Source organism: Sodiomyces alcalophilus, assembly GCF_042370955.1.
Source record: "Sodiomyces alcalophilus JCM 7366 unplaced genomic scaffold ACRALscaffold_1, whole genome shotgun sequence".
NCBI lineage: Eukaryota > Fungi > Ascomycota > Sordariomycetes > Glomerellales > Plectosphaerellaceae > Sodiomyces > Sodiomyces alcalophilus.
The window spans coordinates 1,601,328-1,628,406 of record NW_027263532.1 but is presented as its reverse complement, the minus strand read 5'-3'; the positions used below and the strand labels follow the sequence as shown (position 1 = coordinate 1,628,406).

At 56.4% G+C, this 27,079-nt stretch overlaps 8 protein-coding genes across 8 annotated transcripts in view; 4 read left to right on the top strand and 4 right to left on the bottom strand.

Moving 5' to 3' along the window:
* Positions 1–311: 311 nt before the first annotated feature.
* Positions 312–5,357, top strand: ACRALDRAFT_2038582 (uncharacterized protein; the record flags this gene model as incomplete). Its single annotated transcript, XM_071020891.1, has 2 exons — positions 312–5,105; positions 5,178–5,357. The coding sequence occupies 2 exons, from the start codon at positions 312–314 to the stop codon at positions 5,355–5,357; spliced, it is 4,974 nt and encodes a 1,657-aa protein (XP_070878821.1).
* Positions 5,358–6,216: 859 nt separating this feature from the next.
* Positions 6,217–7,278, bottom strand: ACRALDRAFT_1067480 (uncharacterized protein; the record flags this gene model as incomplete). Its single annotated transcript, XM_071017452.1, has 1 exon — positions 6,217–7,278. One exon carries the CDS (start codon positions 7,276–7,278, stop codon positions 6,217–6,219), a length of 1,062 nt encoding a protein of 353 aa, XP_070878820.1.
* Positions 7,279–8,002: 724 nt separating this feature from the next.
* On the top strand, positions 8,003–8,928 carry ACRALDRAFT_2038580 (uncharacterized protein; the record flags this gene model as incomplete). The annotated part of the gene is made up of 4 exons (XM_071020890.1): positions 8,003–8,027; positions 8,114–8,172; positions 8,276–8,342; positions 8,435–8,928. The coding sequence occupies 4 exons, from the start codon at positions 8,003–8,005 to the stop codon at positions 8,926–8,928; spliced, it is 645 nt and encodes a 214-aa protein (XP_070878819.1).
* A 551-nt stretch (positions 8,929–9,479) lies between these two features.
* Positions 9,480–12,649, bottom strand: ACRALDRAFT_206117 (uncharacterized protein; the record flags this gene model as incomplete). The annotated part of the gene is made up of 6 exons (XM_071021959.1): positions 9,480–9,553; positions 9,601–9,661; positions 9,691–9,829; positions 9,896–12,461; positions 12,493–12,565; positions 12,638–12,649. 6 exons carry the CDS (start codon positions 12,647–12,649, stop codon positions 9,480–9,482), a joined length of 2,925 nt encoding a protein of 974 aa, XP_070878818.1.
* A 2,936-nt stretch (positions 12,650–15,585) lies between these two features.
* Positions 15,586–16,527, top strand: ACRALDRAFT_2077213 (uncharacterized protein; the record flags this gene model as incomplete). Its single annotated transcript, XM_071022300.1, has 1 exon — positions 15,586–16,527. A coding segment is annotated over one exon (942 nt), but the record flags the coding sequence as incomplete, so codon positions are not given.
* A 3,354-nt stretch (positions 16,528–19,881) lies between these two features.
* Positions 19,882–21,644, top strand: ACRALDRAFT_1039039 (carbohydrate-binding module family 1 protein). Its single transcript, XM_071015119.1, has 4 exons — positions 19,882–20,075; positions 20,178–20,559; positions 20,631–21,078; positions 21,185–21,644. The coding sequence occupies exons 1-4, from the start codon at positions 19,968–19,970 to the stop codon at positions 21,438–21,440; spliced, it is 1,194 nt and encodes a 397-aa protein (XP_070878816.1). The 5' UTR covers positions 19,882–19,967; the 3' UTR covers positions 21,441–21,644.
* A 613-nt stretch (positions 21,645–22,257) lies between these two features.
* On the bottom strand, positions 22,258–24,564 carry ACRALDRAFT_1060214 (uncharacterized protein). Its single transcript, XM_071016199.1, has 3 exons — positions 23,636–24,564; positions 22,984–23,518; positions 22,258–22,877 (listed from the first exon to the last, which is right to left on the bottom strand). The coding sequence occupies exons 1-3, from the start codon at positions 24,035–24,037 to the stop codon at positions 22,510–22,512; spliced, it is 1,305 nt and encodes a 434-aa protein (XP_070878815.1). The 5' UTR covers positions 24,038–24,564; the 3' UTR covers positions 22,258–22,509.
* ACRALDRAFT_206122 (uncharacterized protein) overlaps positions 24,127–27,079 on the bottom strand; it is a gene marked incomplete at both ends in the record, with an annotated part of 4,389 nt that continues 1,436 nt past the window's right edge. The window contains 7 exons of the mRNA XM_071021963.1: positions 24,127–24,385; positions 25,372–25,434; positions 25,545–25,568; positions 25,613–25,700; positions 26,356–26,637; positions 26,789–26,862; positions 26,953–27,029. Of these exons, the coding sequence (XP_070878814.1) occupies positions 24,127–24,385; positions 25,372–25,434; positions 25,545–25,568; positions 25,613–25,700; positions 26,356–26,637; positions 26,789–26,862; positions 26,953–27,029 (867 nt within the window). The remainder of the gene's footprint in view (positions 24,386–25,371; positions 25,435–25,544; positions 25,569–25,612; positions 25,701–26,355; positions 26,638–26,788; positions 26,863–26,952; positions 27,030–27,079) is intronic.

Here is a 27,079-nt window from a genome sequence, read left to right as displayed (position 1 = left end):
ATCCGTGCCCAAAATTTATTCTTTTTTCCCGACCTCAAATCCAACCCTTCCGCCAGACTGGATTTAACTCTTGTCATCACCTCATCCTTCTTTGGCGGAAGGCATTTGGCTTTTCCATTCATTTTTCCGTATTCTCTTTGATACGGCCGCAGCTTTTTCCATTTGATTTTTGTTTAGGTGCCGTCTTTGCCGTTTATTCTTTCTCTCTCCACCCCCTTCGGCATTGTAAATTAATCTCGACAAACGCTGGTTCTGGCACCGCCATGGTGTCACCTTTGCCACCTCCAGCTCCCACTCCTCCCAGCAGCAACATGTCCGCTCCCAACCATGACGAACGGACCTCCAACTTGCTGAACTTGCTCAAGTTTAGCGGAGCTGGTGGTCACACTTCGCATGCTAACCAAGCTCGCCAAGGGCCGTACCAGCAGCATCAGTCGGGCCACCAGCAGCATCAGGCCCAACGCCAGCATCAGCCTGAGCACCATCATCAACCTGAGCTCCATCATCAGCCTGAGCTCCACCACCAAGGCCAGCACCAGCCTCATCATACCGAGCAGGAAAATGAGCCTCCCATCAACATTTCATCCTCCTTCTCGGCCCAGATTCTCGCTCCTGCTCCCACTTCGCAGGATCCGACCGGCCTACTCCGTGCTCTCATGAGCGGAACCCATGAGAATGACGAATCTCGACAAGACTCGCCCAACGTTTCTGCCAGCGTGCCCGTGCCTGCCTCCTCCTTTGCTGCCTCGTCGCCTTCTGAGGATACGCGTGCCTACCTTTTGAACTTGCTCAATCGGCCCAAGCCAAGCCAGCATGACCAGCCCTTGCTCACCGAGGCCCAACCGCACCACCACCGGGGCTCCTTCGAACACTCGCCCGACGCTCACCCCGACGCCACGAGACACCGCCACCATGTCCTCGAGGCCGCCCCCAACGGCTACCCCACAGCCCAGCCGCCGCCTCAGGACAGCCACGATTACGAGAGGGGCCCGTTTGAAGGAGAACCAGCCCCGTTCTATGGGCCCTACGCGTATCCCCCCAATTACCATGAGGCCGACATGTCTGCATCGAGGCTGTATGGAAACAGCTATAATAACTCCTACGAGGAGCCACATGTGTCGTCATCCCAGAATCACACTCCCAAGTCAGGCTCGGTGACTATTGTTCCCCAGAGCTCCGCCCACTCGGCCGGGCAGTCTCCCGCCGGCCCGCCGTTCCAGATTCTCAAAAAGTCGCACGATTCACCCGTCGCTTCCCATCATGGAAGCGAACGTAGGAGTGTCGGAGACGTACGCAGTCCCCTTGCCAGTCCCGAACATCTTCGTCACAAGGGAAGCCACGCATGGCCTTCCCCTGGCCATACCCCTGGCTCTACTGCCTCGCTATCCATGCCGTCGGAAGAGAAGCCCAAAGAGACCGTTGCGGAAGCCGTCCACGACATCGCTGAACGGGTCAGCCAAGAAGCCCAGGAGGCTGTGGCCCGGTCCGGAGAAGGCGAGGTGCCTCAAGCCCAGCCTCAGCCCCAGCCCGATTACATGGACAGGCTGGACGACATGGCCGCCGCCCGCACCGAGCAGGAATTCGAGGATAGCACCCGAGAAGCCGCCCAGGCCATCATGAAAGAGCTCGACCGCGAGGAGAACAATGGCGTTTTGGAGGACGCGGTCCCCCCCGAGGTGGCTCAGGAAGTTCGTGAAATAGTGGAGGAGGCTGCCGCCCAAGCCACCGTGGCGTCTTCCGACCCCGCGGAGCCCGAGGGGCCCACCGAGGCCACCGAACCCGTGGACACTTCTGAGCCTGCCGACGTCGTGGCAGACAGCTGGGAAAGCGCCGATCAGGATGAGATTGTCGTCATCGAGGAAGAGGCACCCCCTCCCGTCAAGGTCTTCAATTTCCCCATGAAGCCCTGGATCTCCATCACCGTCCAGGGCGACAGCTCGTACGAGCGGCCGCAGTTTCGCGAGGAATCTATTATGGATATTGCTCGACTCAAGAAGGAGTTTGACCAGATCGATCGGAATCTCTACACCGCCACGGAGAACTACATGGTCTACGGCATGTCCAAGGCCGGCGGGCTTCGTGTCATTCGCCAGGAAGATGGCAGAGATGCCAAGATCTTCACCGACACCAAGGACCGCGTTTTCAACGTCGCCATGTCTGTGACGCCTTCCGACCACAGCGGCCCTCATCGGGAGGCCATCATCGGTACTGGCATTAGTGGCACCGTCTACTGGCTGCAGGTCCGACACGGCGAGAAGGACCACATCGACGACACCTATCCCGAGCAGCACGGCTTCGCCCTGCCCCCCATGCACGAAGGAGGCGACGCGCCGGGCGGCGTCCTCAAGACTCGGGCTAGGCCGTCCGCCGTACACCCCGAGTTCTTCGCCGTCGGCCGAGGCAAGTCGATCAACATCATCTGGCCGGCCTTCATCATGCAGAACAACCTGATCAAGCCGGGCCACGACCGCCTGGTCGACGCCGAGGCATTGGCCAAGCAGTGTTCGTTGAAAATCAACACTGGCAAGGCCGGGAAGGACTTCACCTTCAGCCAGGACGACTCCGTCATCGTCTCGCTCGATAAGTCCGGACGCGTCAAGTTTTGGGATGTTCGCGACCTGGTGGCCGCCAAGGAGGGCTGCGATCCTCGTGCCCCCGTTCCCGCCCACACCTCTGTCGAGGTCAAGGAGCCCATGTTGACCCTGACGAGCACGCCCGAGGGTGAAAAGGCCTGGCCCACCTCTGTGCTCCTCGTCGACAAGCTCCGCCCGTACCAGAAGCGCTGTGCCCTGCGCTACATGATCGTCGGCATGAAGCAGAACCACACCCTCCAGCTCTGGGATCTGGCCCTCGGGAAGCCCGTGCAGGAGTTCAACCTGCCCCATAGCAAGGAGTCGGACGCCGTCTGCAGCGTCATGTATCACCCGCAGACCGGCATGCTCGTCATCGGTCACCCCACGCGCAACTCCATCTACTTTGCCCACCTGTCGGCCCCCAAGTACAACCTTAAGAGCGTCTCGCAGGTCGAATACATCCAGAGGCTCGTTGCGCAGGACTCGTCCATCCCCCAGCCCGACTCTACGGCAGTGATTAGTGGCGTGCGTGAGTACTCGTTTGCTAACCGGGGAATTCTCCGGAGCCTCGACCTCTTGCCGAACCCTGCCATGAGCCAGGATTCGGACGAGCCGACCCTCTTCGAGCTCTACGGCATGCACTCCAAGGGCGTCGCGTGCGTGCTTATTAAGCAGACCGAGCTCGGTTGGTCCAAGGACAATAAGGTTCTTGCGCCAGTGTCGGCCGTGGACGCCGGCGTGGTTTCCATCTCGAAACTCAAGGCACCTGCCGCACAGCCTCCCGAACCGGTCCATCACGAACCTACGCAGACTCCTCACATTGTCGTCCGCAGCACCAACAAGGAGTCTGAGCGGACTGCGGGCCCCGAAATCTCCACCCCTGTCAAGTCGAAGCAGGAAATCAGCACGGAAGAAACCCCGGCTCCCACGCCGATCAAGGAAGAGAAGCCAGAGAAACCCGAGAAACCAGAGAGGCAAGAGAAGCAGGAACGCAAGGGCCGGAAGAAGAAGGCCGCGTCCGCTGCCGCTGCCGCTCTTGCGGCCGAGTCGCAGTCTAACGGAAGTGGGCCATCGCCGCGTGTTGGTGCCAAGGACTCCAAATCTGCCGCTCCTGCCGCCCAGAGCAACATCAGCCAAGAGTCGGTCGAAGCCGTCCTCGGCAGCATGGAGTCGCGTCTCAACAGCAGCTTTGCTGGCACCATCAACGCCGGTCTCAAGAGCCTGCACGGCAAGATCGAAGATGGACACCGTGAGCGCGAGAAGGACTTTGATCAGCGGCAGCTGAAGCTGCTCAACATGGTCTCCGAGGTTCTCAACGAGAATACGCAGAAGGTCCTCGAGTCGCTCATTCAGGATCAATTCGCCCACTCGGTGATCCCGGCCATTTCGGATGTGGCTCGCAAGGCCGTTGCCGATCAGTTCAGCTCTAACATGGCTGATGAGGTCAATCACTCCATCCAGAAGGAGATGCACCGAGCTCTCCCCGCCGCGATCCAGCACGCTCTACAGAAACCGGAGTTTGTGGACGCCATCTCGGACCGCGTGGGAACCACTGTCGCTGGTACCGTCGAAGGCGAGATCCTCGACACACTGACGGACCGCCTGTCTGCCTCCTTTAACCATGTGGCGACCACGGCATGCCAGCGCGTCGCCGATGAGATGCAGCGCCAGCACCACACGGAGCTGGAGGCCCTCAACGCCCAGCGTGTGGCGGACGCCAAGAAGATTGACCAGCTCAGCTCGGTCGTCACGCAGCTCACCAGCATGGTCTCTGGCATGGCAGCCTCCCAGGAGCAGTTCCAGGGCGAGTTTATCCGGTTCCAGCGGCAGATGCTGGAGGCCCAGGCCCAGGCCCAAGCCCAAGCCCAGGTTCCTGTCTTGCACCCGCAACACCACCACCAGCCACATCCCCAGCAGCATCATAAGCCGCAGCATCCGCCCCAGCATCAGCATCAGCAGGTGCGTCAACCGCAACAGGTCTCCCCCACGGCGCCCAAGGAGGGCCACGATCAGGCGCACGGCCACATGCAGCACCAGCTCCAACAGATGCAGCAGCACGTGCAGACGATGCAGAAACAGGGCGGCCATGGCTACGGTGCGGCACATAGCCCACAGGCCTCTCATCGGTCCATGGGCTACCCTCAGTCCCATGCCCACTCCCACGGCGTTTCTCATACCACGGGCAACTACGCACCGTCGCAGGCGCTGGTGCCCAGCGCGACCAGCGGGGGAAACAGCAACACGGAGTATGACCAAGACCTGGCAGACCAGATCACGATGCTCGACTCTCTCATCAAGTCTGGACGGACCGAGGACGCGCTGCTCCGATGGCTGCAGTCGGGCCGGGAGCAGGTGATTTTCGAGAAGTTTATGAGCAAGTTCAGTCCGCAGACGATTCTTGCCGCTATGCCCGGCTTGATCATGCTTACTGTTGCTACGACCATTTCCCAGAGTCTCGACACGTCGACCCGTGAGAGGGTGGCATGGCTGGAAGTGATCGTTCACAACATGCACAACCAATTTGAGTCCCTGGTAAGTTGCCGTCCATCCGTCGTTCAAGCCCGTCTTAAGCCATCGTTTACTAATTTCCTTTCCGTTGTACAGGATGCCGATGCACGCGCTGTTACCCCCAAGATCTTCAACCTCCTGATCGCCAATACCGAGACTCTGTTTGTCCGCATCAGCAACACTCGAGGCAATGACCCGATTCTCAAAAACTTGTCCCAAATGATGGCCACGGCCCGGCGGACTGTCGAGGCTTGCAAGCCACGCCACTTTGGCTGAGCGCGACTCTTTGAGAGTACATGAGGAGGGCTATGGACATGATGTGGCACGCAAGATCACTCCCGTGTCTTGCGGCCTGTTTATGACGTGATGATATCCGGTACATACAAAAAAGCATCTCGACGTTTTATATGTCTCGGCTCACCCTGGGCATGGGGGAAACTGTTCATTGGCCGGGATTCGCTTGGGAACTCGACCCCTTGCGGTTTTGTGGGCGCGTCCTTTCTTTTGCGCATCTGTACGCACGCACACAGCATGGAGGGAGATTGCCATGACGATGGGGAACTCTTGCACACAGATCATGAGGCATGGTTTTTCTGGGTTGACTTGGAAGGGTGGGAAGCTTTTCTTCTACCTGGTGCCCGTTTTCTTCTTCGTTTTCCATTCTTTTTCGTCTCTTCTTCCTCTTTTCCTTTTTGCTCCTCCGGGGTCATCTGCGCGCACTGGAGTATTATGGATTCTGGACAGTACGGCAGCGTCCAAATTTCCCGCTGCCTGAAGTCCATTGTTGTATTCTTGTTGTATCTGGATAGCTTTCATATACCTCTTTCCCACTGGTTGATCACAGGCTCTTGGAGAGGTTTGGTAGCTACTCGAGTGGTTTTGTAAATTATTGTCGTAATCTCACTATGGTATTGCTTTCACATTGTGCAAACTGAAGCCGGTCGGTCATCCACCATGATATATTGTGTTTGCAAATAAATAACGGACCAAGATTGCTTCAAAGCCCAGATATGCGATGCGATCACTGCTCGCTAACCAAGACTTCCAACTATACCTGCTCTCGTCCTTTGGAAAAAGCACCCCTTCAATATATAGTATGATATGTACAGAGAAACAAGCGAGACCCAAGTGCCGCTCACCCAGGTGTCCCAGGCCCGGAATCGGATTTCCCACCATCGGGCCCCATGTTCATCTTTTTCAACCTCTCTTCCGCGGCCCGGGCCAAGATCTCCCTCCTGCTCAGGCCCTGGTTGTCCGGTGCACCTTCCCCGCCGCCGACGACAAACTCGCCACCCTGCCAGCCTCCGTGGTCCTGCACGTCGTCGAACGCCCGTTCCTCTTGGTTTCCTCTCGCGGGGGCGAAAGAGTAGCCGGCATCGGCGATGGTACGGCCAGCGCTGACGGCCTCGACCTCGCGCTCGATGCGGCGGCAGAGGTCCCAAAAGTCGCGGTCGTGGTCGCCGTGGACGTTGTGGGCGAGCTCATGGCAGAGGGTGCGGCGGACGGTGGCGTAGTCGCGGTAGCCGTCGTGGGCGTCGGTGCGGAGGCGCAGCTCGATGACCTCGCCCTTGTTCCGGTTCAGGCCGAGGAGGCGGGTGGTGCCCTCGTGGGTGGAGGATGTGTTGGAGAGGGGCTCCATCTCGGTGAGGAGGCCGACGGTGAAGCGGTGGGTGCGCATGGCGGAGCGGATGCCCGGGTCGGCCTTGAGGCGCTCCAGCATGGCGAGGCTGCGGTGCGGGTGCGGGAGCCAGGGGAGCGGCCGGACGGTGAGGAAGGTGTAGGTCTCTTCTTCGCGGGCGCGGGCGCTGGTGCGGTTCGTGGCGAAGGGTTTCGGGGCGTTGCGCGAGGCGGCTTGGGCGCGGGCCTGGGCGCGCCGGGCGGCGAGGTCCGAGGCGGCGTGGAGGGAGGCGAGCTCTTGCGGCGGCGGGGCGAGGAGTTGGATTTTGGCGGATTGGAGGGGTGCGAGCGGCAGGGACGGGTTCTTGAAGGGGGGTTTGTGTAGGCCGTGTTTGGGGATGAGGAACTTTTGGTTCGCGGCTGGGATGCCCAGTTCGAGTTCGACGGTGGAGGAGAGGTCGGATATTGTGGCGGCGGGGCCGAGAGTGAGAGTGTGTGGGGTGTTGCGGTGGGTGATGGTGATGGCAATTTCGTCCGCCGACCCAGCTTCGGGGACTGGCATGTTGTAGTCGTCTGTCATTGTTCTGATGCCGGCGTATGAAGGATATTGACGTGTAGTAGGTGGTTGAGGTCAAGGGTTCGGACTTGTTGAAACGAGGTCGAGGTGGTGTGTATTATGATAAAGACATGCTTGAAACCTCTATCGTCAGGCTAAAAATAAGAGTAGAAGAGTGGAAAATACAAGGAAAGATAAGGAAGGTCTAAGAAACACTTATGGCCCGAGGCCACTTCGAGGCCATGTCCGAGTGCCACGAAGGTGATGATGGGGTTTTGTCAGCAAGTTGCCTCCCAGGCACGACGGATGACGCGACGTCATTCCCGGTGCCCCACGTTATCCGGAGGGCGGCATTACCTTATCCCGCGGGATTACCTCAGCCAGGGACGTTGCATTGTATTAGCTCAGCATTGTACGACTGGCGTTACAACGTACAGGGGCCAAAGCGACCAATCCAATCAGCTGCGAAGCGCGTTCGTGTCCTTTCCTTAATGTTCCAATTCACTAGGGAGGCCGTTTCCCTTTACAATCACAAGCTCCCGTCTCCCTTTTCTAGCTCCTCGCGATCGAAATCTCTCCCCCCACCAACACCATCACGACAACAGAATCACAACAACAACCCCATCACCAGTAGCCCAATCGATCGGGGATTTTCGCTGCTGCTGCTCCTCGAGGCAGCTACTCGGAACGGCACGTTGACTATCGCGTCTCTTCGAGCAAACCCTCCGGGGCCGTTTTCGACGTCATCATGTTGAACATATTTCGCATCCTCGGTAAGGTGGTCTGATTTGTCTGCATGGTCGCGGCTGCTGAGGTCAAGCTTCATATCGAGTCTCATCGAACTAACGATGGTCTCTAGCGGATTTCTCGCACTTGGCGAGTATCGGCATTCTCCTCCACAAGATGCTTCAACTAAAAGTCAGTTCCTCGTCGTTCCTCTCACATACCACGTGTCACGACATGTTCCTCTTCCCTCGAGCATCATAGACTTGACGCTGCTGACACTTTACCCGTACCGCAGAGTTGTTCCGGCATCTCTTTCAAATCACAAGCCCTTTACTTCCTCGTTTACATTACTAGATACCTCGGTATGTCTGGATGGCCCATCCCTTTGCCGTCTTTGTCTAACCACCTCTCCCTTTTGCCGTCTTGGCTAACCACTCTCCCTTCTCTCCCAAAGACCTCTTCTCGACAAACACCTTGTACAACCTGATCTTCAAGATCCTCTTCATCACCTCCCAGGGCTACATCATCTACCTGATGGCCACCACCTACAAGCCCACCAACGACCCCAGCCTCGACACCTTCCGCGTACAGTACCTGCTGGGCGGCGCCGCCGTCCTCGCCCTCCTCTTCCCCTACTTCTACTCCGTCTCCGAGGTGCTCTGGGCCTTCTCCATCTGGCTCGAGTCGGTCGCCATCCTGCCCCAGCTCTTCATGCTCCAGCGCACCGGCGAGGCCGAGACCATCACCACCCACTACCTCTTCGCCCTCGGAAGCTACCGCGCCCTCTACATCCCCAACTGGATCTATCGCTACCTCACCGAGCCCAAGCACAAAGTCGACTGGATCGCCATCATCGCCGGCATCATCCAGACCGTCCTCTACAGCGACTTTTTCTGGATCTACTACACCAAGGTCCTCAAGGGGCAGAAGTTCAAGTTGCCCGTGTAAAGAGGGGATGTCATTAGCCCGAAGTAAGGGAGAGGAGGGTATCGGCAGGCCGCGCACTTTGGTGTGTATCTGGCGTCATCGCCACCTGCATACCTTCTCTACGATGTCGTCAAAAAACGAGTTCGGTGTACGAGCGTCATGAGTCGCGCATCCTACACCATTCCCTCGACACTTTATTTTGCACGGGGACTTTCCAGAAAACGACCCGTTTCGTTTAAAACATCTTAGTTGTTCCGACAACCTTTGCAGAAAAAGCTCATGGTTTCTGTTGGTTTCCTATCATTCCTCTCGTTCCACTTGATATTGCGGGTTTGTCTTGTGGACGAGTAACTAAATGCACAACGGAGAAAGCGTTTCAGGTATGGGCAGCCATGTCCTGCACGACGACGGATTTCTGGGGAATGTCATGCATTGACAATGGAACCGTAATGCATGGTTGGCAGGCGTTTAGGTTGGGAGGTCCGGGGATATGTGCCCACGGCAGGGAGGGACGCGAGGATCCCGGGCCCAACGGCAGCAGCATGAAACCAACTGCTTTTTATTGTTTCTCTCTAGATGAGTAGGATGCCGGTAGTTGAGCTATAGATATGCGAAGATGGTAGTGTGATTGCGCAAGTTTGCATTGCTGTGACTGTGTTGTATGGGCGTGATGTTTGGTGCAAAGACGCAGACGACGGACGGAGCAGATAATCTCAGTACTCAGTAAAGATGGGCAGTTGAAGGAGAAATGGAGCTGTATTGCGAACCTCCCATAAGAACAACAAATCGCGAAGATGTTATACAATATAGACGCTTGAATCCCCAAAGCGCCAAACGTGGTATCATAAGATGTATCATATCTCGCTCCACCCCTTGCTTCGTAGTTTCGAAAACGTCCATGAATATACAGTATCGCCTTTCCCTTGACGCCAATGCAAATATATATCAAAAAAAAAAAAAAAAAAAAAAAAAAACTCATCGAGATGACTCGAGGCCGGGACCCCACTCCATCGCCACAGTAGGATTCTGCACGGCCTTGCTCTCCTTCCCAGAGAGCCACGCGCGGCAGGCCTCGTAGTGGGAGTACGCCTTTTCGTCGCGCGAGGCGCCGACGAGGCGGGCGTCAGCGACATCCAGGAGGCTCCGGCCGGCGGCGTCGCGGACGTGGACGCAGGCGCCGTTCTGCACGAGGGTGCGCACGGCGAGCTTGCGGCCATGGCGCACGGCGACGTGCAGGGCCGTCTCGCCCTGGCGGTTGCGTGCGTCGAGGCGGGCGCCGCCGTCGATGAGGAGCTGCAGGATCGACACGGGGACCTTGTAGTCGCCGTCCTCGGGGAGGTGGGCCACGAAGGCCATGAGGGGCGTGGAGCCGTCGGCGGCGTAGTGGTTCGGGTCGACGCCGGCCTCGAGCATGCTGCGCACCTGCGACTCGCGGAACGTGAGGGACTTGTTTGACGCGTCGCAGAGCTTCTTGTTCAGGTGCGGCGTGTTGAGTCTTCGCTTCCGGCTGTTCGCGGGCTGCGGTGGGGGTTGCGGTTCGGCTTGCGGGTCTGATGGGGACGGCGGGGGGACGCCGTACTTGGCTACTAGGGTGTCCCGGGTGAGGATGGCGGCAGCGAGGCAGTGGAGTCCGTTGCGGCCCTTGGAGTCTTCGAGGTTCGGCGTCAGCTGTGATCGGCGCGCCATTTCGATGAGCCGGGCGTGTTTGAAGTATCCGGCGTCTCGTGCGGTAGACAGTTGTGCATCGCCCTGCGCATCGCCTGAGATTGGTATGCTCGCGGGTGGTCCTGAATGAGGGGGAGGTGGTGGTGGTTGCCAGTCTGAGAGTCCGGTACCGGCACGGCGCGGTTGGCGGCGGGTCTCGGCTTCCCCCGGGATCCGGCCGAACGCGTCCCGGCGACGGTATTTCGCAGACTCAAAGTGGCGCCGTATCCCAGCGCTGACCCTGCGACCGTTCTCGGTCTCGTCCAGCTTTGCCTCGAGGAGATGGAAGATGCTTCTCCCGTATACGTCGCAGGAGTAGATGTCGACATGCGGGTCCTTGTTCAAGCGGTGGAGGAGACTGAGAAGGGGCGGTGTTCCGGCGGATGGGAAGAACCAGGAGTCGCCCAAAAGGTGGAGGAACGTCTGTCCGGCACTGTTTGCGACGGAGGCGGCGGCGGGGGCGAGATCCAGTACCTGGTAAAGCAAACTGTGGGGCGCACCACGCGCCGCGAGCAGATGGAGCAGTGTGTTTCCGAAGGGATCTCTTTCGTTGATCTTGGCGGCTAAGACTGACGGGTCGTTGTGGAAGATGGGGAGCATGTCGGCCGCCAGTCCGACGTCCGAGACCCAGTGCGCTTGGGTGAGTTCCTCCTTGACGTAACAGAAGCAAGACCTGGAATCGTGCTCTTGCAAGGGCGGGCAAGGTCCCGACTCGTGGAGTTGAAAGTCTATTTGCAGGAAATCGCCCGGCAGACGCCTGGTATCGTCGGGAATGCGAGCATGGTCGCTGTCATCGTCGTCGTCGAGCCACGAGCTCCGTATCGAGTCGGGTGTGGTGGGACGGGTTTCGGACGGAACGGATTCGCCTTCTTCGACGGTAGGAGGCGCGGCGACAAAGCCGGTCAGGGTATAGCGTTTGACGAGTCGGGTGACTCTGCGGACATAGTCTGTCGAGTACTGGGAGAGGGCGTCTGTGATGGTGTTGGAGGACATGTCTGTGGAGGTGGTCATGACGGTAGTCCGACGCAGCAAACCTTGGGCGGTCATGGGTTCACGCGAGGCCGAGTCGAGGGCGGGGCCGTGGGGGTGGGGATGGCCCATAGGTCTGCTGGGATCGGTAAAGGCAGCTTGAGATGATGCCACTTGGGTTGTCACGGCTGGGAGGGGGGCGGGCGGGTGGTTCCAGTGCGCGAGGTGGGAGCTGAAATGAGCTTCGGCCGCAGTGGCATCGAGCCAGGTGGGATTCATGGTGGAGTGATCTCCGACGAGAGGTGGAGGACCGGTAGCTTCTTGAGTCGGTACGGTGGACGGACTCGACTTGGCGCGCCGGCGGCCTAAGGGATTCGTGAAGGGGTTATGTTTATGTCGGATAGGCGAGTTGGCCAGCTCGTCGATTCGGCGGCTCATGTCGGAATTCGTCTTTGGGCGAAGCCATCGTGGCTCCTTATCGAGGTTGGCATTCAGCCTCTTGTTTACCGAATCTTGTCTGTTGTATGGCTGTTTAGCAGGGGCGGCGGGTTGGTCGGATTGTGAGGGATGATGGTGGGAAGGCTTCACATACCCCGGGGCCTCTCCGGTATTTGAGATACCCAAGAAATCAAGAACCTTGACGATGTCGGAGGTGCGTAGGTTGGTGTAAGTGTACAAACGACTAAGCTTGCGCTGGCCCGAGAGGTTCCACATGGAGGGACGGCCGGTGGGCGTAGGATATGAACTGGATCCAGAGTCGGACACCATGACGGCGGCTGGGAAGACGAGATGGAGGTGAATGGGTGAGACGGAGGACGACGGCTGTATATGGGAAGAGAATGGCTGTAACGAGGTAGCAGCCTCGTTCCCAGAGCCGGCGACTGTCGGTGGGCAGGAATCTCTTGAGACGACGATGTTTTGTGGTGACAGGAGACGGGACAGAAACCGACGTCAAGAAATGGTGTAAATGCTGGACGAGACGGAGCTATTGGATAGAAGTCTTCTATTTTGGGGTGCGAAGAAAATGGGAAGAAAAAAATGTAAGCGGCTAATCAACCCCTGTCCTCATCAATGGCAAGGGCAAGGATCCCAATGAAGGTTGATGAGGAGAAAGTAGGTACAACGTATATAAGGAGGCCCGGCTGGATAAAGGATCGCGAAGGGGTGGTTCAACCGTCGTCACATACGTAGGTTTGGGAGGCCATGGTCGTGGGGAGGGTGAAGAGAGGTCAAGCGAGGGCTAGACCTTTGGAGGATTGGGATGACAGTACAACGTAATATCCAGATGGAGGGAGCCATTCGGCGGCCTTATGGGGAAGCCAGGGGTGGTTGGTTCAATGGGCGGGCGGGCCAAGGCGGGCGGGCGGCAGACTGGGAGACCGGCGGCGGCTATGCTGCGGGCGGGAGCGGTTGCAGAGCCCTGTATTCGTAGTGTACGTTATGGTGTATCTTGGTAGCTAACGATCCTCGGAAACCAACGAATGGTGAGCGATGCTGGTAAAGTGGACGAATGTACGTCAGGTGGAGCGATGCAAGTGGAAGACGTGAAGATTATGCGGGCCAGAAGCAGGCAACCCGGGTTAGGAGGTGAATTTCTGCAATGCATATCGGCCAGCAACACGGTCTTGGAGATTCCATCTTGGAAGTGTCTGCTGCCTTGACTTGATGAGTTATAGGGCGAAGGAAATCCAACCTGGATTGAGGCTCGTCACGATGGGGGCATGCGAGTCGAATTGGACCCTTGTCTGCAGTAGTGTATGCTCGACTGATTGCAGGGTAGGCAGCACATCTTTTCTGAATGTTTTAGCAAGAACAAACAGGAAAAACAGAATGTCCGCGTGATGGTGTGTGTTGCAGCAATTGAATCGTAATCAAGAGTTGACGAGGGATGACTGATTGTGTGTTTGATGGTGGAGTGGCTGGGAGATGAGTTCTCGTCATCTGCCTTGGGTACCCAGCCACGGAACCCCGCAAAAGCATAGCCACACTCCCTCCCGCCGTTTCACAGCCACACATTGAGTCAATATCGTCCATCACTCCCCCATCTCAACCTCTTCCACTCGCCCTCACTACCCTGGGAAGAACGAGCCTGGACTCACACACACACACATCGACTGGACTAATATGACATCAGCAGTTGGTAGTCCGCAGTTCTCTGGCCGGTCCTCTTGCGTATGCCAGTGTTGAACGACGACCTGACCCAACGGCCGTCTTGCCGAGTCGATCGCCGCAGATGATTTTACCTTGTTGCCATTTATTTCCTATCCTGACCTATCCTCTTGGACTCACTCTTGCAGTCTTATTCACTTATCCCCGTGTCTCTCCCAAAGACATAAACTCCTGGCCGACTAGTCTCGCTGATATCCTAGGTCACCGAAATCCTCGTTAGAACCCGTCGACGGTCCTCTTTCGCTACCAAAGCCGAACAGCTACGTGATAGTCTCGTGTCAACGACCTTAGCCCACTCATAACGCTATCCGCCAGCGCTTTTGCTAACCCCCACGTTTCCTTGCCTTCGTACCACTCGAGCTACGATTGTTATTGCTACAATGGTCTACCGAGGGGCCGGTCAACGTCGCATTCGGCCGTCCTACTCGTCCCCGGATTCTATGCCCTCGATATTGACTGGGATCCCCACGGATGGATTCGTCCCTGTTCACAATTCCCACGCCACGTCTCCCAATCTCTCACTGGCTCTTCCTTCTCGTGATCCATCTTTGTTCAGTCGAGCTTGTCATGTCCGCTTCACCGCCACATTCCTCACCGAAACCATCTCCGATTTCCCTCCGACACTATCAATCTCGCCCGACTCCTCTTGATGCTTTGTTTCCTGCTTAAGGTTTACCTAGGCATCCACGAGTCGCCCATCCGCTTTATCGACGCCGCACAACTATGCCGTTCCCAGACTTACCTTTGGCTGAAACTGCAACCCGAGATCGGTCTCTTTACTCTACGGAAAGGTGGCGGCCTCACAAGCGAGGGGTTCGCTGCTCTTCAGTGTCTTAACCCAACCCCCACGAAGACCACCCACTGATGTTTTATGCACTCGATCCTCGTGGAACCGTCCCCCTTATTCGTCTTCGGTATTGATGGCTATTACTGGGAAGTTCTTTACGGCCTTCATCTATTCTATGGTCAAATTGGCACTTTGGAATACTTCATGTCACCGACCATGACACTCCCCGTCGCCGTCCGTTCTCTCGGTCTATATAACGTTCGTCTGCGAATTTCAAAACTGTTCTTTCCTCGCCTTAGCCAACCAACCGCACTTTACTGCTCTTCCTGTCAAAGCCTATCCGTGCTTAGACAGTAGACTGTAACTCACAAAGGCCAACTACACTTCAATTTGGCGTCCGGTCCACTACCAACTTCATCTCCACTAATGTCTCGCAATACCAGGTGGGTGTGAATAGATGGCTTCGTGCCGAGACAGACACTTAGACATTCGGGGTGGTCGATAGTTGACCCTGGCTCTCAGCTCCTCCCAGTACTCCGCGACGGTCTCTTCTGGTGGTGGCAGCAGTGGTAACAGAAAGCTCGGACGGGATGCCGTCGCTGCATACATCGCAGCCCAGAACCCTGCGGAGCGATTCGCCGTCACTGGTCAACCCACGAGGTCGTCGGGCTCTATGGAGGGCCAGCTGTCTGCTTGGGATCGCACCTGGAAGCAGGCCAGCAGCGGTCGTCGTTAGGGTGACGTCTCGCGTTGGCCGTTTGCTTTTGCTCATTACTATCTATCCCGTTGCTTCTCCCTCATCCCAGCACGGTCTCAATGCCCTCATGCATGAGACACCAATCAGCCCTACTCCCCGCACTTTCACATCCCCATGCCAAGCACTATTTTATGCTTAAACCACAAAAGTACCATGCTGCCCACGACCATTCATTCGTTCGCTTCATCATGGACCCTGGCTCTATCGACTCACAGACAGTTAACCCTCGAAAACCGGCCATGACGACCCGCCACTCCGTTCGAATCAAATAGTCCATCGACCGACGACCAGGATGCACCTCATCAACGTGTCGACGGTCCAACTGGACTGGTTCCTGGACGTGGACCAGGCGCCACCCTACGCGATCCTCTCGCACACCTGGGGCGAAGGCGAGGTGACATTCCAGGACTTTACGTCCCCCGACCGCGACGGCGCGCGGGCCAAGACGGGCTTCCGCAAGATCGAGCTCGCGTGCCAACAAGCCGCGCGGGACGGCCTCACGCACGCCTGGGTCGACACGTGCTGCATCGACAAGACCAGCAGCGCCGAGCTGACCGAGGCCATCAACTCCATGTTCACCTGGTACCAAAAGTCGGCCATCTGCTACGCCTTCCTCACGGACGTGACGGCCTGCGACCCCTTCTTCGCCGAGGCCGACGACGACCCTGACCCTTCGTCCGCCGTGTCGTCCGCGCTGAGCCGCACCCGTTGGGTCACGCGCGGCTGGACGCTGCAGGAGCTCATCGCGCCGCGGGCGCTGCGTTTCTACGACGTGGCGTGGACCCCGCGCGGCACCAAGGCCGGCCTGAGCGCCTCCATCGCGCGCATCACGCACATCGAGGAGGCGGTGCTCCGCGGCGAGAGGCCGCTCGACAGCGTGCCGCTCGCGCACCGCATGGCGTGGGCCGCCGGCCGCAAGACCACGCGCGTCGAGGACATGGCGTACTGCCTGCTGGGCATCTTTGGCGTCAACATGCCCCTGCTGTACGGCGAGGGGGAGCGGGCCTTTGTGCGGCTGCAGGAGGAGATTATGCGGGAGTCTAGCGACACGAGCCTGTTCGCTTGGCGGGCGGCGCCTGCAGGCCCGAGGTTCCGGGGTATACTGGCCGCGTCGCCTGCCGAGTTTGCGGGCGCAGCCGAGTTGGAGGCCGACCTTGACCCGGCGATGGATGAAGAGTTCGCCGTCACGAACAAAGGAGTGAGGACGCCGCTGAAGCTGGAGGTCAAGAACGGCCGACCGGTGCTCCGGCTGCGGTGTCGGTTAGGAGGGCGGCTTGTGGGGCTCTTTCTCAGACAGAGCGGTGGGGGGGTCTATGTCCGGGCCGACCCGGATACGCTGGCGGTTGAGGATAGCGGGTCGGAGTGGGGAACGATCCAGGAGAGACGGTACGGGGACATGCAGTTGTATATTAGCAAGACGCTGTCGGTGGGACAGACGGCGTCCCTCGGTACGATGCACCGAGGCGGCGTGCGGCTACGGGGCGGGTTCGACATCTCGGTAGGGCCCCACGGGTCGACGGGCGACCTGAGGGCTCCGTTTCCCGCCGAGTCACTGGCGCGCGTGTCGGCTCTGTACCCCGAAGGCCAGTGGGATACGGAACGGGAAATGTTCCTAACGGGCGGCAGGGGCCCGGATGGGTTTGCCGGCGTCGCCACCATGGTGTTGTCCGACATGATTTCGGCCGCGTTTTTGGTCGTCTGGCTCGAGGGCGATACCGTCCATGCGTCGTTCCTGGACATGGTCGATCCTCGCGTCAGGGGGGTTATGCCCCCGAAGGGCCGGGGCGGGTCTGACACGGCGGGGATGAAGAAGCTGGCAAAGGAAGTGCAGATGACCACATTCAAGCATGTCAAGGTTGTTGTTGGCAGGGGGATGGTGGAGGGAGAGTGGGTTTTCTGTGTTGATTTAAAGAAGGCGAGCTCGGATAATCGACCGGACTACACCGACACACCGACCTGGAGAGCTGTAGCTTTTTGAAGGTATGATGGCCATCCCGACGGGCGATTTAGGTACGTCATAGGTTGAGAAGCGTGTGGGAAGCCAATGTTTGAAAGACCTAGCACCCTGGTTCATCTATCGTACAATCCCGTGCGTCGTGATCAGCAGCCTTTGGCATTTATTTCTTCTTCTGGCCGCCCATGGCCCCCTGGACATTACCGCCAATCGCGCCCTCCGTGGTGAACTGCTTGCCAATCATGCCCTCGGATGACAAGGGACCGCCGACCTTCTGAGCAGCCCCGCCAATCGCGCCCTCCTCTGTGATTGTGTTAGGGACTGTATTGCATGGACAGGAAATTGGAACGACGAACCGGTGAATTGATGGCCGATGGCGCCATGTTCATCAAAAGCCTTGGGCTTGGTTCCAGCGGAGGAGGCGGCGCCTGTGGCCTTTGCGCCGGTGGGATCAACGGGCTTGTTCTGGGAATCCATGGTGTTCGTTGGGCAGGTGGCGGAGTATGTATATGTGAGGTGTGGTGTTTAGTGGCTTGTTTCGAAAGAATATCTCTTGCGCGCTGAAATGTGTGTAATGAAAAAGATTTTAAAGTCTGGATGAGGACGTCTCTTGATATAGGTATTCTGGAGGAACTCAACATTGGTGATGCGTGGATAGTGATGTCATATGGCACACATCTTTACACCGTCATCGCGTACTTAGTATACATAACACCTCCGGATTTCAGGCTTAGGTTACTTCCAGTAGCATACGCAAAGTACCTGGCGTAGTTGTATTGTACGTACATGAAGTAACTGAAGGCAGGTACCTTGGATATATGATTCATAGATGCCCACACAAAGTCGAGACTCGTGTACTGTGACATGTAAATCGACTAACAAGTACGAAGTATTAGACGTCGGGTTTACTAGATACAACCATTCTTTACATTGTCTCCGACCTGTAGGAAGTACTTTGACGTACTCCGTCGACACGTGAAGGTCTTAATTCTGTCATCTAGTACCATAATCAACAGCCTAGGTCGCAGGTCAATACCATCCAGACAACTCAACGAGAGACCAGGCCATTTGATAATACTGAGTATATGGGCTATATGAGGTGTATAGTTCTACCAAGGACCAAGGGTTGGCCGTTCTATGACGAGTCCTCTCGGTCGAGAGTACAAAGTAATAGTAGACAAGTTACAATAACAATCAAAGACTTTAAACAAGATGATCAAGAGGCTCTTCGCCAGTTGCCTCTATGGCGCCCTTTGAGTAAACATAAACAAGAATCAGTCTCTATACTCCTATAACCACGGCTGCCCGTAACAAAGAGCTGGGCAGATTATAGAGGTCATAGGCTCATGAATGTCCATCGAAGGATGCACTATTGCTACCAAGGTTCCTCTGTTGAACCGACGTCAAGACAATGCTCCAAGTCGATGTGCTCCTAATACTGAGTACTTGTCAATGTAATTGTACGAAGTACTTGTTTTTTCGTATATAAACATGCCACACATCGGTCACCGTGACACCAATGCTTTGGATGCCTCATTCTAGGCTTACGAAGTATTGTATCCAAGACCAACTTATGGCAACTCAATGCCACAAATCCTGGCTCCCATCATTCCTACCCCCACACCTATGCGCATCAGTTCCCGCATCGGCACAGCACCCGTCTGAGCATTGCGGAGAAGGCGCTCCGCTGGCCTGAATCTACCAGGTCTCCAGGAAACCCGGGGGTCCGAGTTCCCGTCCGACCTGGGGAAAGCCGCTTTATTCTTTCGTTTTCTTTTCGACTCTTGCCAAGCGCGCCAATGATCATCCAGAATGCCATGCACAAGCTTTCCATTGAAGATTTTAAAAGTCTTAGTAAGTGAGCGGCCGAGGACGCCGACACGGCGAGGTTGCATTCCCACGCTCACGGGACCACGCAATGGAGGTGCGAATACTGGGGAACTCGGAATTCCCCTTTGCGGGGGCTGGCCTCTGCGTGCCAAGCTCGGATGTAGGCATTACGAGCCCATCATTCGCTCTCCGCCTTGGTCCTCGGCAACTGTTTTTGCGGTTTACCTGGTTGAGAGGGCGGACACGGCGACAGCACGACGGTATTGAACATTCGACCCAGAGTATGGGACACGGGGAGGAAATACCTACAACGTGCTCCTCATGTTCATTGGTGCTGTTCAATGCTGTTCTACCTTTTCAACAATGCTTCAGTCAGCTCGCATATCGCTGTCCGCCGCCTGGTAAACGTGCAGAGCGTCGTGATCCCGTCCGACATCCCCGTTCGTGCAGGCACACTGGACCACGATAGGACATTCGGACTCATTCGGAGGAGAAACGCCACATGGGCCATGGGTCTCTTTTGTTTTCGTCCCGACAACGAGAGCACTTCAGGCTGGATGATGGGTAATTCGCAGGTGGGGTAATACTTTCAACCTACAGTTTCTAAGATGAGCCCCCGGGACCACAGTCACCGAGGTCTATAGCAGCGCCAGTAGCGAGCGCGCTTTGGTGGCGGTCCTAGCAACAACGGCAAGCAGCTCTGTAGCCGACAACGAGGAAAGGAGACCATATCGTGGAGAGTAACGCCCTCGGCACTTGTCATGTCAAACCACCCTCGAGGATATAAATCTGGCGTGGATCCCTACTAGTTCCGGCCGTGATCTTCTCCCACGCTCCATCCTTAGCAGACAATTTTGGTGATCATATACCTCTTCTGAATCCTTGACACCATGAGGCTCTCCTCTCTCCTCGTGGGCGCCCTGGCCACGGTCGCGTCCGCCGTGCCTCTCTTGGAGGAGCGCCAGACCACCGGCTTTTCGGACTACCTCTTCGTCTACGTATGTCGTGGTCTTTCCAGTCTTTGTCTTTCGACTCTAATTCTACCATCTGTGCTCCCTGCACACTCTCCATACGTCGCGACTAATAAATGACCCCCACAGTTCACCGGCGAGGGCAAATACGATGGCGAGCAAATCTACATGTCCGTCTCCAACAACAACAACCCGGGCTCCTGGACCCAGGTAAACGGCGGCCGCCCCGTCCTCGTCTCCAACGTTGGCCAGACCGGCGTGCGTGACCCCAGCGTCATCCGCAGCCAGGACGGCAGCGGCAAGACCTGGATCATCGCCACCGACCTCTGGGTCCACCCCCGCGGCTGGGACGTCGGCGACGACTACACCTCCAACGGCTCCAAGAACATTGTCGTCTGGGAGACCTCCGACATGCGCAACTGGAGCGGCCCGTTCCTGCGCCAAGTCAGCCCCAGCAACGCTGGCATGACCTGGGCTCCTGATGCCATCTGGGACCCAGCCTCGCGGCGCTGTAAGTCGGCTCCTCATTCACTGAAAAAAAAAAAAAAAAAAAAAAAAAAAGGCATAAACTCACCATCCCAGACCTCGTCCACTGGACCTGCCACCTCAAGGGCGAGGGCTGGTTCATCATGCGCTCCTTCACCACCGACTTTGTCACCTTCACCCCGGCCGAGAAGTGGCTCACCGGCGCCGGCATGGACGCCACCGTCGCCCACGACCCGTCCTCCAACACCTTCTACCGCATCAGCAAGAACGGCCCCGGCGAGCTCATCGAGCAGGCCCGCGCCTCCGTCCTCAACGGCCCTTGGACCGTCATCCGCAACCGCATCGGCGAGCCCCTGCCCGCCGGCGAGGGCCCTCTCGTCTTCCGCAACAACCAGGACCCCAACAAGTGGCACCTGCTCATCGACGACTACACCCGCGGCCGCGGCTACCAGCCCTTTGAGACCAACAACATTGCTTCCGGAAACTGGGCCCAGTCGTCCATGACTCTGCCTCCCAGCAGCCGTCACGGCTACGTCGTTGGAATGTAAGTTGCGAATCTAATTCCCACATCCTCCCCCTTTCTTTCCATGGTTTCCATTACCACGCCCCTGTCCCCAACGCAAAGATGCTAAACCATCTCTCCCCTACAGTACCGCCGCCGAGAGGAACTGCATCCTCGGCACCGGCACCTGCAACTCGGGTGGCAGCCCCCCTCCTACCAGCCCTCCTCCTACCAACCCCCCTCCCACTAACCCCCCTCCCACTAACCCTCCTCCTTCCAACCCTCCCCCCTCCGGATGCTCCGGCATGTGGGGACAGTGCGGCGGAGAGGGTTATACCGGCCCGACCTGCTGCTCGCAGGGCACTTGCCAGGTGCAGAACCCGTGGTACTCTCAGTGCCTATAAGTATATAGGATGCTGTGAAGAGGGGTCCGCTCTAAAGGGGGCGAGATTCCGAGGGAGGATATAGGTTACACTTCGGTTGTCGGTCGGCGGGCATTGATGTGCCCGAATAGGACTGAGAGCTGTATGTAAGCAAAGATTAAGAACACGATGTGGAGGTATATAAAAGATTTGAATCTGAATATGCCTAATCTCGGTCTCTTTCTGAACAGCCACAAATAATGAATGACGGAGATGAACCAGCAAAGTGCGACCATCAGCCCATATGCTTGCTTGGAAAGCAAGTAGCTGGCCATGTAGACGGCACCTTGTCAGTCACCCCGACGGGCCAGGATGGTCTTCATCGTAGCGTTCGCCTTAAAGGGTACTCTTCAGACTATGAAAAGTTGAATGTCAAATGCGGAGGGTCAAGCTCAACCGCCCAGTCGAAGCACGTGAAATTCTCCCCTATGCCGGTGCCATGTGGAGCCGGGCGTGCGTGGGTGTGTAGCATGTGCTCGGCGCCGGTCCGGCTCCGGATAGTTTCACGGGCTCGGCCGGAAAAAAAGAATAGTAATAATAATAACAATGAGATCAAGAAAAATATAATAAACCAATACAAACCGAGAATACTGCAAAAGATAACACTATTGGCAGCCCAAGGATGTGCCATTTAATTGCTGAAAAATGAAACTGCCGTGTTATTCGGATGCTGCTCATTGCTTGCTCTTTCACTTATACCTCGCACACCGTCAGTATTTGAGACAGACGTGAATCAGGAGAGGATTGCGTCTGTGATACGTATTTACCTCCAAAACTACTCCGAATCGAGGACGCAATTGGTGATTCAAAGCATGTTTGCAAGCAGGCATGGCAACAGTCGTGTTCAAGTCTTCATAGTTGCTATAAGAAATTCTAACAGAGGTCCTGACCGTATGGTATGTACACTGATTACTTCCACACCATTACCGCCCAAGCTGAATTAGACCGCGCACACCTACTATCTGAATCAAGACCTTTCGGTTCCCGGCTAATGACCTCATGTTGGGTGGCAGCGATCGTAAGATGTCCCGGATCACTAGTGAGAGTTGTTCTATACTTGATCGACCACGATGCTGGGGCGCCATCCGCTGTCGCCCACCGAGACGTCGGGATCTGTCCAGTTGACGGGCTTGTGGATGCGGACCAGCGACAGGAAGTAGTCCTCGATAACAAGCAGGTTCAGCAGGAAACTGTTGCCGTGCCACGCGATGATGCAGACAATGGCGCCCGCAACGGCGTCCAGGATGAAGTGGTTCGCAGTCGCGACGATGGCGAGGAGAATGAGTGCCGGGTACGACATGCCGATGACGACGATGGCGAAACGTTTCCATGAACGGGACCGCAGGTTCGCAACGGGGAAGGTGGCAACGGTGAGACCGATAAGAAGGGAATAACCAAAGTGGAGCGAAGGCATGGCAGCTACACCGCATGTCAGTGACTCGTTCGCAAATGCATGAGCTTGAGCAGAGCCCTGGGTTTGCTGGGCTGGGGAAAAAGAAAAAAAGAAAAAGAGGGGGAGGCGTACCGTATTGGTTGCAAAACCTGTTTTGCGTCCAAACGCTCTTCTCGCCATCGGCGCCATGAACAGTGTCCACAAAGCCAAAGCTCTTGGCTTCGGCGGCATCAGGGCCCTCGTAGTCGGGGTCGCTCAACAACCGGGGCGGCATGCAGGGCCAGAGGGTGAAGATGATGAAGGCCAACAGGTTGCACATGGCCATGGTGCGACGGCGCGCTTCGTACAGGCCTGGGCCGCTCGGGCTGCACCCAGCAACATCGTTCCCCGCCATCTTATCGGAAATCGAACGGCGACGTCGGGTGGTCGTGATGTAGTAGAGGGTGACGAGGAAGAGGATGGTGCCCGGGATATGGATGAAGGAGTAGATTCGGTTGATCCAGCGCATGACGGTCGGGAACTGCAGGAAATATTGCTGGATGGGAAGCTCGACGAACATGTTGAGGGCCTGCTCCAAGTGGATGACCTGCAGAGCGTGTCGGCGAGCCACATCGACGGTACCCTCGACGAGAGTGACGGCTGTGAAAGCCCGACCGAGTTGATACACCTGGAGAAGATGGCACTGTCAGCAATCTGCGGATACAAAAAGGAACCATGGCGGGAGAAGGCATTGCATTGTTATTGCGATTGCCCGTTGTTGCTTGCTGCTGAGCCGCTGACATACCCAGTAGACCAACGCCCAATACCAGGCCTCGACGAGGAATGGGAACTTGCGGAGTACGCGACTCAATAGGCGGTCCTTGAACACTCTTGTATTCGGAGTCGTCACGGTGCGCTGGTACTTGAAGAACTTGATCTTCCTCAGCCGCCTCGGAGGCTCGTCACTGGCTGCCAAGGTCGAGTGGGAGGCGAGAAGCGCCGTTTCGGAGACGGGGGAGACGGTGCCTGACCGGACGGGGCTCCCATTGCGGTCGTCGGATCTCTTGCTCTCGCCATGATCAAGGTCGTCGTCTGTCCAGCCCAGGTTGTCGTAGGCGTCGTCTCGGCCGGTATTCCGGTTGAACCACGTGCCGCCGAAAAGAAGCGTCACGACCACCAAGGGCTCGGCCACGGCGCCGATTCCCATATTGATTAAGAATTAAGGTGTACTGATCGACCAGTCGTCGATTGGGGGGGAAGATTCGTCGTGAATAGAGAAACAGAAATGAAGCCGCTTCAGTCGAGGAATGTGGCTTGGCAATGTCCAAGAAATCGCTTGGGAATGCTGAATCCAAGTGGGTATCCTGAAAATTCCACCAGCGAAGGTGATGAAGCCCTAGGAGACGATCGCTTCAAGGCCCCCAAGGAATATTCGTAGAACTGAGACGTCGAAAAAAACCAAGAGGCGACACGGGTGGATACGATCGTAGGCGAAGGCCCCTGACTCGGAGATCGGTACGGATCGATATCGTATCGTATCGCGAGAAAGGAAAAGCTAGAAAGGAGGGACCGTAGGAGGGAGGGTTCCCAAGGTGAAGTTATCCAAGGTTGAATACCTATCCGTCGTGAGAAAAGGAGAGAGACAGGAGTGAAGACGGAGAGGCCCAGGGGTAGAACTTGGAAGGGGTAGAAGAGGCCGAAATGCATTAAAAGAAGGGAGAACAGGAAAGCAACGGAGAAGTGGAGATTAGGAACGGTAGGATGGACGAGATGGGAAAGAAGATTGGTCTTCTTCAGAAGTGCCATGGCATTGGCATGGTACCAGCATGGATGTCCAAGGAGGGACACTGGGGGTCTCCTGTGTGTGTACTTAATTAGGTAGGTACCTCAAGTCGCGTAGCACGAGTGTTCGCGTTGAGCCCCTAGGTATAGTGCCAGCGAGCGGCCTCCCGCCTAAACAAGTCGTGTGGACATACGCGCACAGTACATGTAGTTACTTTGGACTCGGACCAAGACTACCGACCCTAATTGTGTGCTTTGGTTTGGTATAGCTTACGGTAATTAGTGTATTGTACCGACATCACGACGCACCAAGAGCAAACCAGGGCTGTCATGTGTCGAAAATTCAACGTTGGTACGAGACGGCGCCGTTGTCGTTTTTTGATCTCCTCCAACTGACCCCGTAGAGTGAACAACGTAGGTACCTGAACTCTGTTCACAGACACCCACAAGGTACCTAAATACGACCAATAGTGAGAGGTTGCCTGGTGATGGCATCCGTTGGAATGGCGGACCAAGGCGCAGCAGAGGCTGGGCGGTCGCTTTGACTGGTGCAACAGCCGTCCTCCTTTGGTGGATGGCCATTGTTTCTCCCTCCTACGAGGTGCCTAATTTACCCGCAGCTGTACTTCCAAAGTACTATACTGTACCGCCCTAGGCTGGAGAGAGGTGGATTATTAGCTCCTGGCTTGGGTGGTTGACTATGGACGAAGTAGTGCAGGTGCCTAACGAAGTGTGTCCATAAAACTCTTTCAACTAAACAAGTTGGTTCCCCCGAGGACGTCATGAAATAAGGGGAAAACGAGCTGCAAAAATAGTGTCGAGCTAACAAAAAACGGAGCAGAAGAAGCAAGAGGGCACGAGACACAGTGTACATACGTTGTACAACGTACGCACGACTCGCTACAACGCACTCGCTACGGAACCTTTTTCACTCCAACCAAGCCCCCTCTCCAACGCTAGTGTGGGGCAAAGAGCGCTCGATTACCTCATTTACACGTACCCATCGAGGCACAGGTGGGGCTGGATTTGCGCCAAGAGATTAGTGCGACAAAAAGGAAATTGGACCAGAGAACCGGTCGGGGCCATCGCTTAGAAGCATAAGCCATACCCGATTAGGCTACTTTGAAAGACCTCATCAAGTCCCCGTCAGCTTAGGAAGCCCAGCTTGATGCCCTAATAAGCCACGGTCTGTGTGGAATCCAGGATATAGATTAGAAGAGAGCTGGTCGAGTGAAGGGACAGAATCTACATACACTACGTTGTAGTGTACGTTGTAAATGCTGGTCGTAATAAGCGACCAGTCACCAGTGTGCGTGTACGTACATAGGTATGTCGGTGATCAATTATAAGCGAGCTTGGTATTGTCAAGCTGTCCTAATACGGTAAGGATACCTCCCTGCCGAGGCAGGGTTCTGCCCCCGACCCGACCGGTACTTACAACGTACTGTGCAAGCCGAGCGCGTCTACAACGTACATGTGCGACGCGAGTCGATATGATTACAACGTGCATGTGACTGCGCGAGAATTCAGTGTTGTTGCCCTCACATGACGAAGCACATTCGTATTGCTTAGGGACGTAAAGTTGTGGGTGGGCACTATCATCTCGATGCTTGACTTTTCGGGTGAAAATGATCGCCTCCTTTCACGTCTCGGACCCTATGGCACATCCGGGGCCGAGAGTGGGACCTTGCTACTCCGAACACCAAAACAGACAACACAGTGTGAGTACATGATGTGCCGTACGAATGCACGTAGTATTTCTGTCTAGTTGTATATGGTATTCGTATGCCCGTTCGCTCATGCTCCGACCACCGACAGAATTCAAAGAATCCTCGTTGCGTCCTTGGATGGGCGATTCTTTTTCGTGGGAGTAATGACAGTGCAAACTCAAGACAAGCTTTTGCCCCTGGCAGTAATATTTAGGTTCAGGAACAGCCATCGTCTCAAGTGCAGTACCCATGTCATCCAGGCACCGCTTCGATCCGATATCGACGTCCTTACACACGAAGTACGCGAGCCGAGCGGCTGTACAAAGATACAGTAACCGCTGTTTGACCAATCAGGATTCAAGCGCGGACTTGGTTAGTGACGTAGATGATGTCTCGCAAACCACGTTGTGCTACGCGAGACCCTTTCCAATAGTCGTGGGTTGTTAATACTTTTGAGGGGGACGAACTAGAGTTCTTATGTACACTATACGTTGTAGACGGGATGGGGTTGGGTTGGGCTCTCAAGCGCGGAATGGGAGTCCTTGGAATGGAAACGCGGCCACCGTAATAAAGGACCTTAGAACCAAGCCAGAATGTTCCGAGACTCGAGCTAGCTTTCAGCCTTCCACACCGAGTCCCGACGCGTGTCTCTGGGTTGACACCATCTCCAAATCCCCTCAAGCCGTGGAGTTGTCGAAATATAATGTCCTGACCGGAAAGACACCCTCACTCACCCTCACTCACCCCCCCCCCCCCCC

Coding starts and splice junctions, on each gene's coding strand:
- ACRALDRAFT_1039039 (XM_071015119.1), top strand. CDS start 19,968: ATGAGGCTCTCCTCTCTCCTCGTGGGCGCCCTGGCCACGGTCGCGTCC. Junction 20,076..20,177: donor CGGACTACCTCTTCGTCTAC/GTATGTCGTGGT, acceptor TGACCCCCACAG/TTCACCGGCGAGGGCAAATA. Junction 20,560..20,630: donor GGACCCAGCCTCGCGGCGCT/GTAAGTCGGCTC, acceptor TCACCATCCCAG/ACCTCGTCCACTGGACCTGC.
- ACRALDRAFT_1060214 (XM_071016199.1), bottom strand. CDS start 24,037: ATGGGAATCGGCGCCGTGGCCGAGCCCTTGGTGGTCGTGACGCTTCTT. Junction 23,519..23,635: donor ATTGGGCGTTGGTCTACTGG/GTATGTCAGCGG, acceptor CATCTTCTCCAG/GTGTATCAACTCGGTCGGGC. Junction 22,878..22,983: donor CAGGTTTTGCAACCAATACG/GTACGCCTCCCC, acceptor CATGCGGTGTAG/CTGCCATGCCTTCGCTCCAC.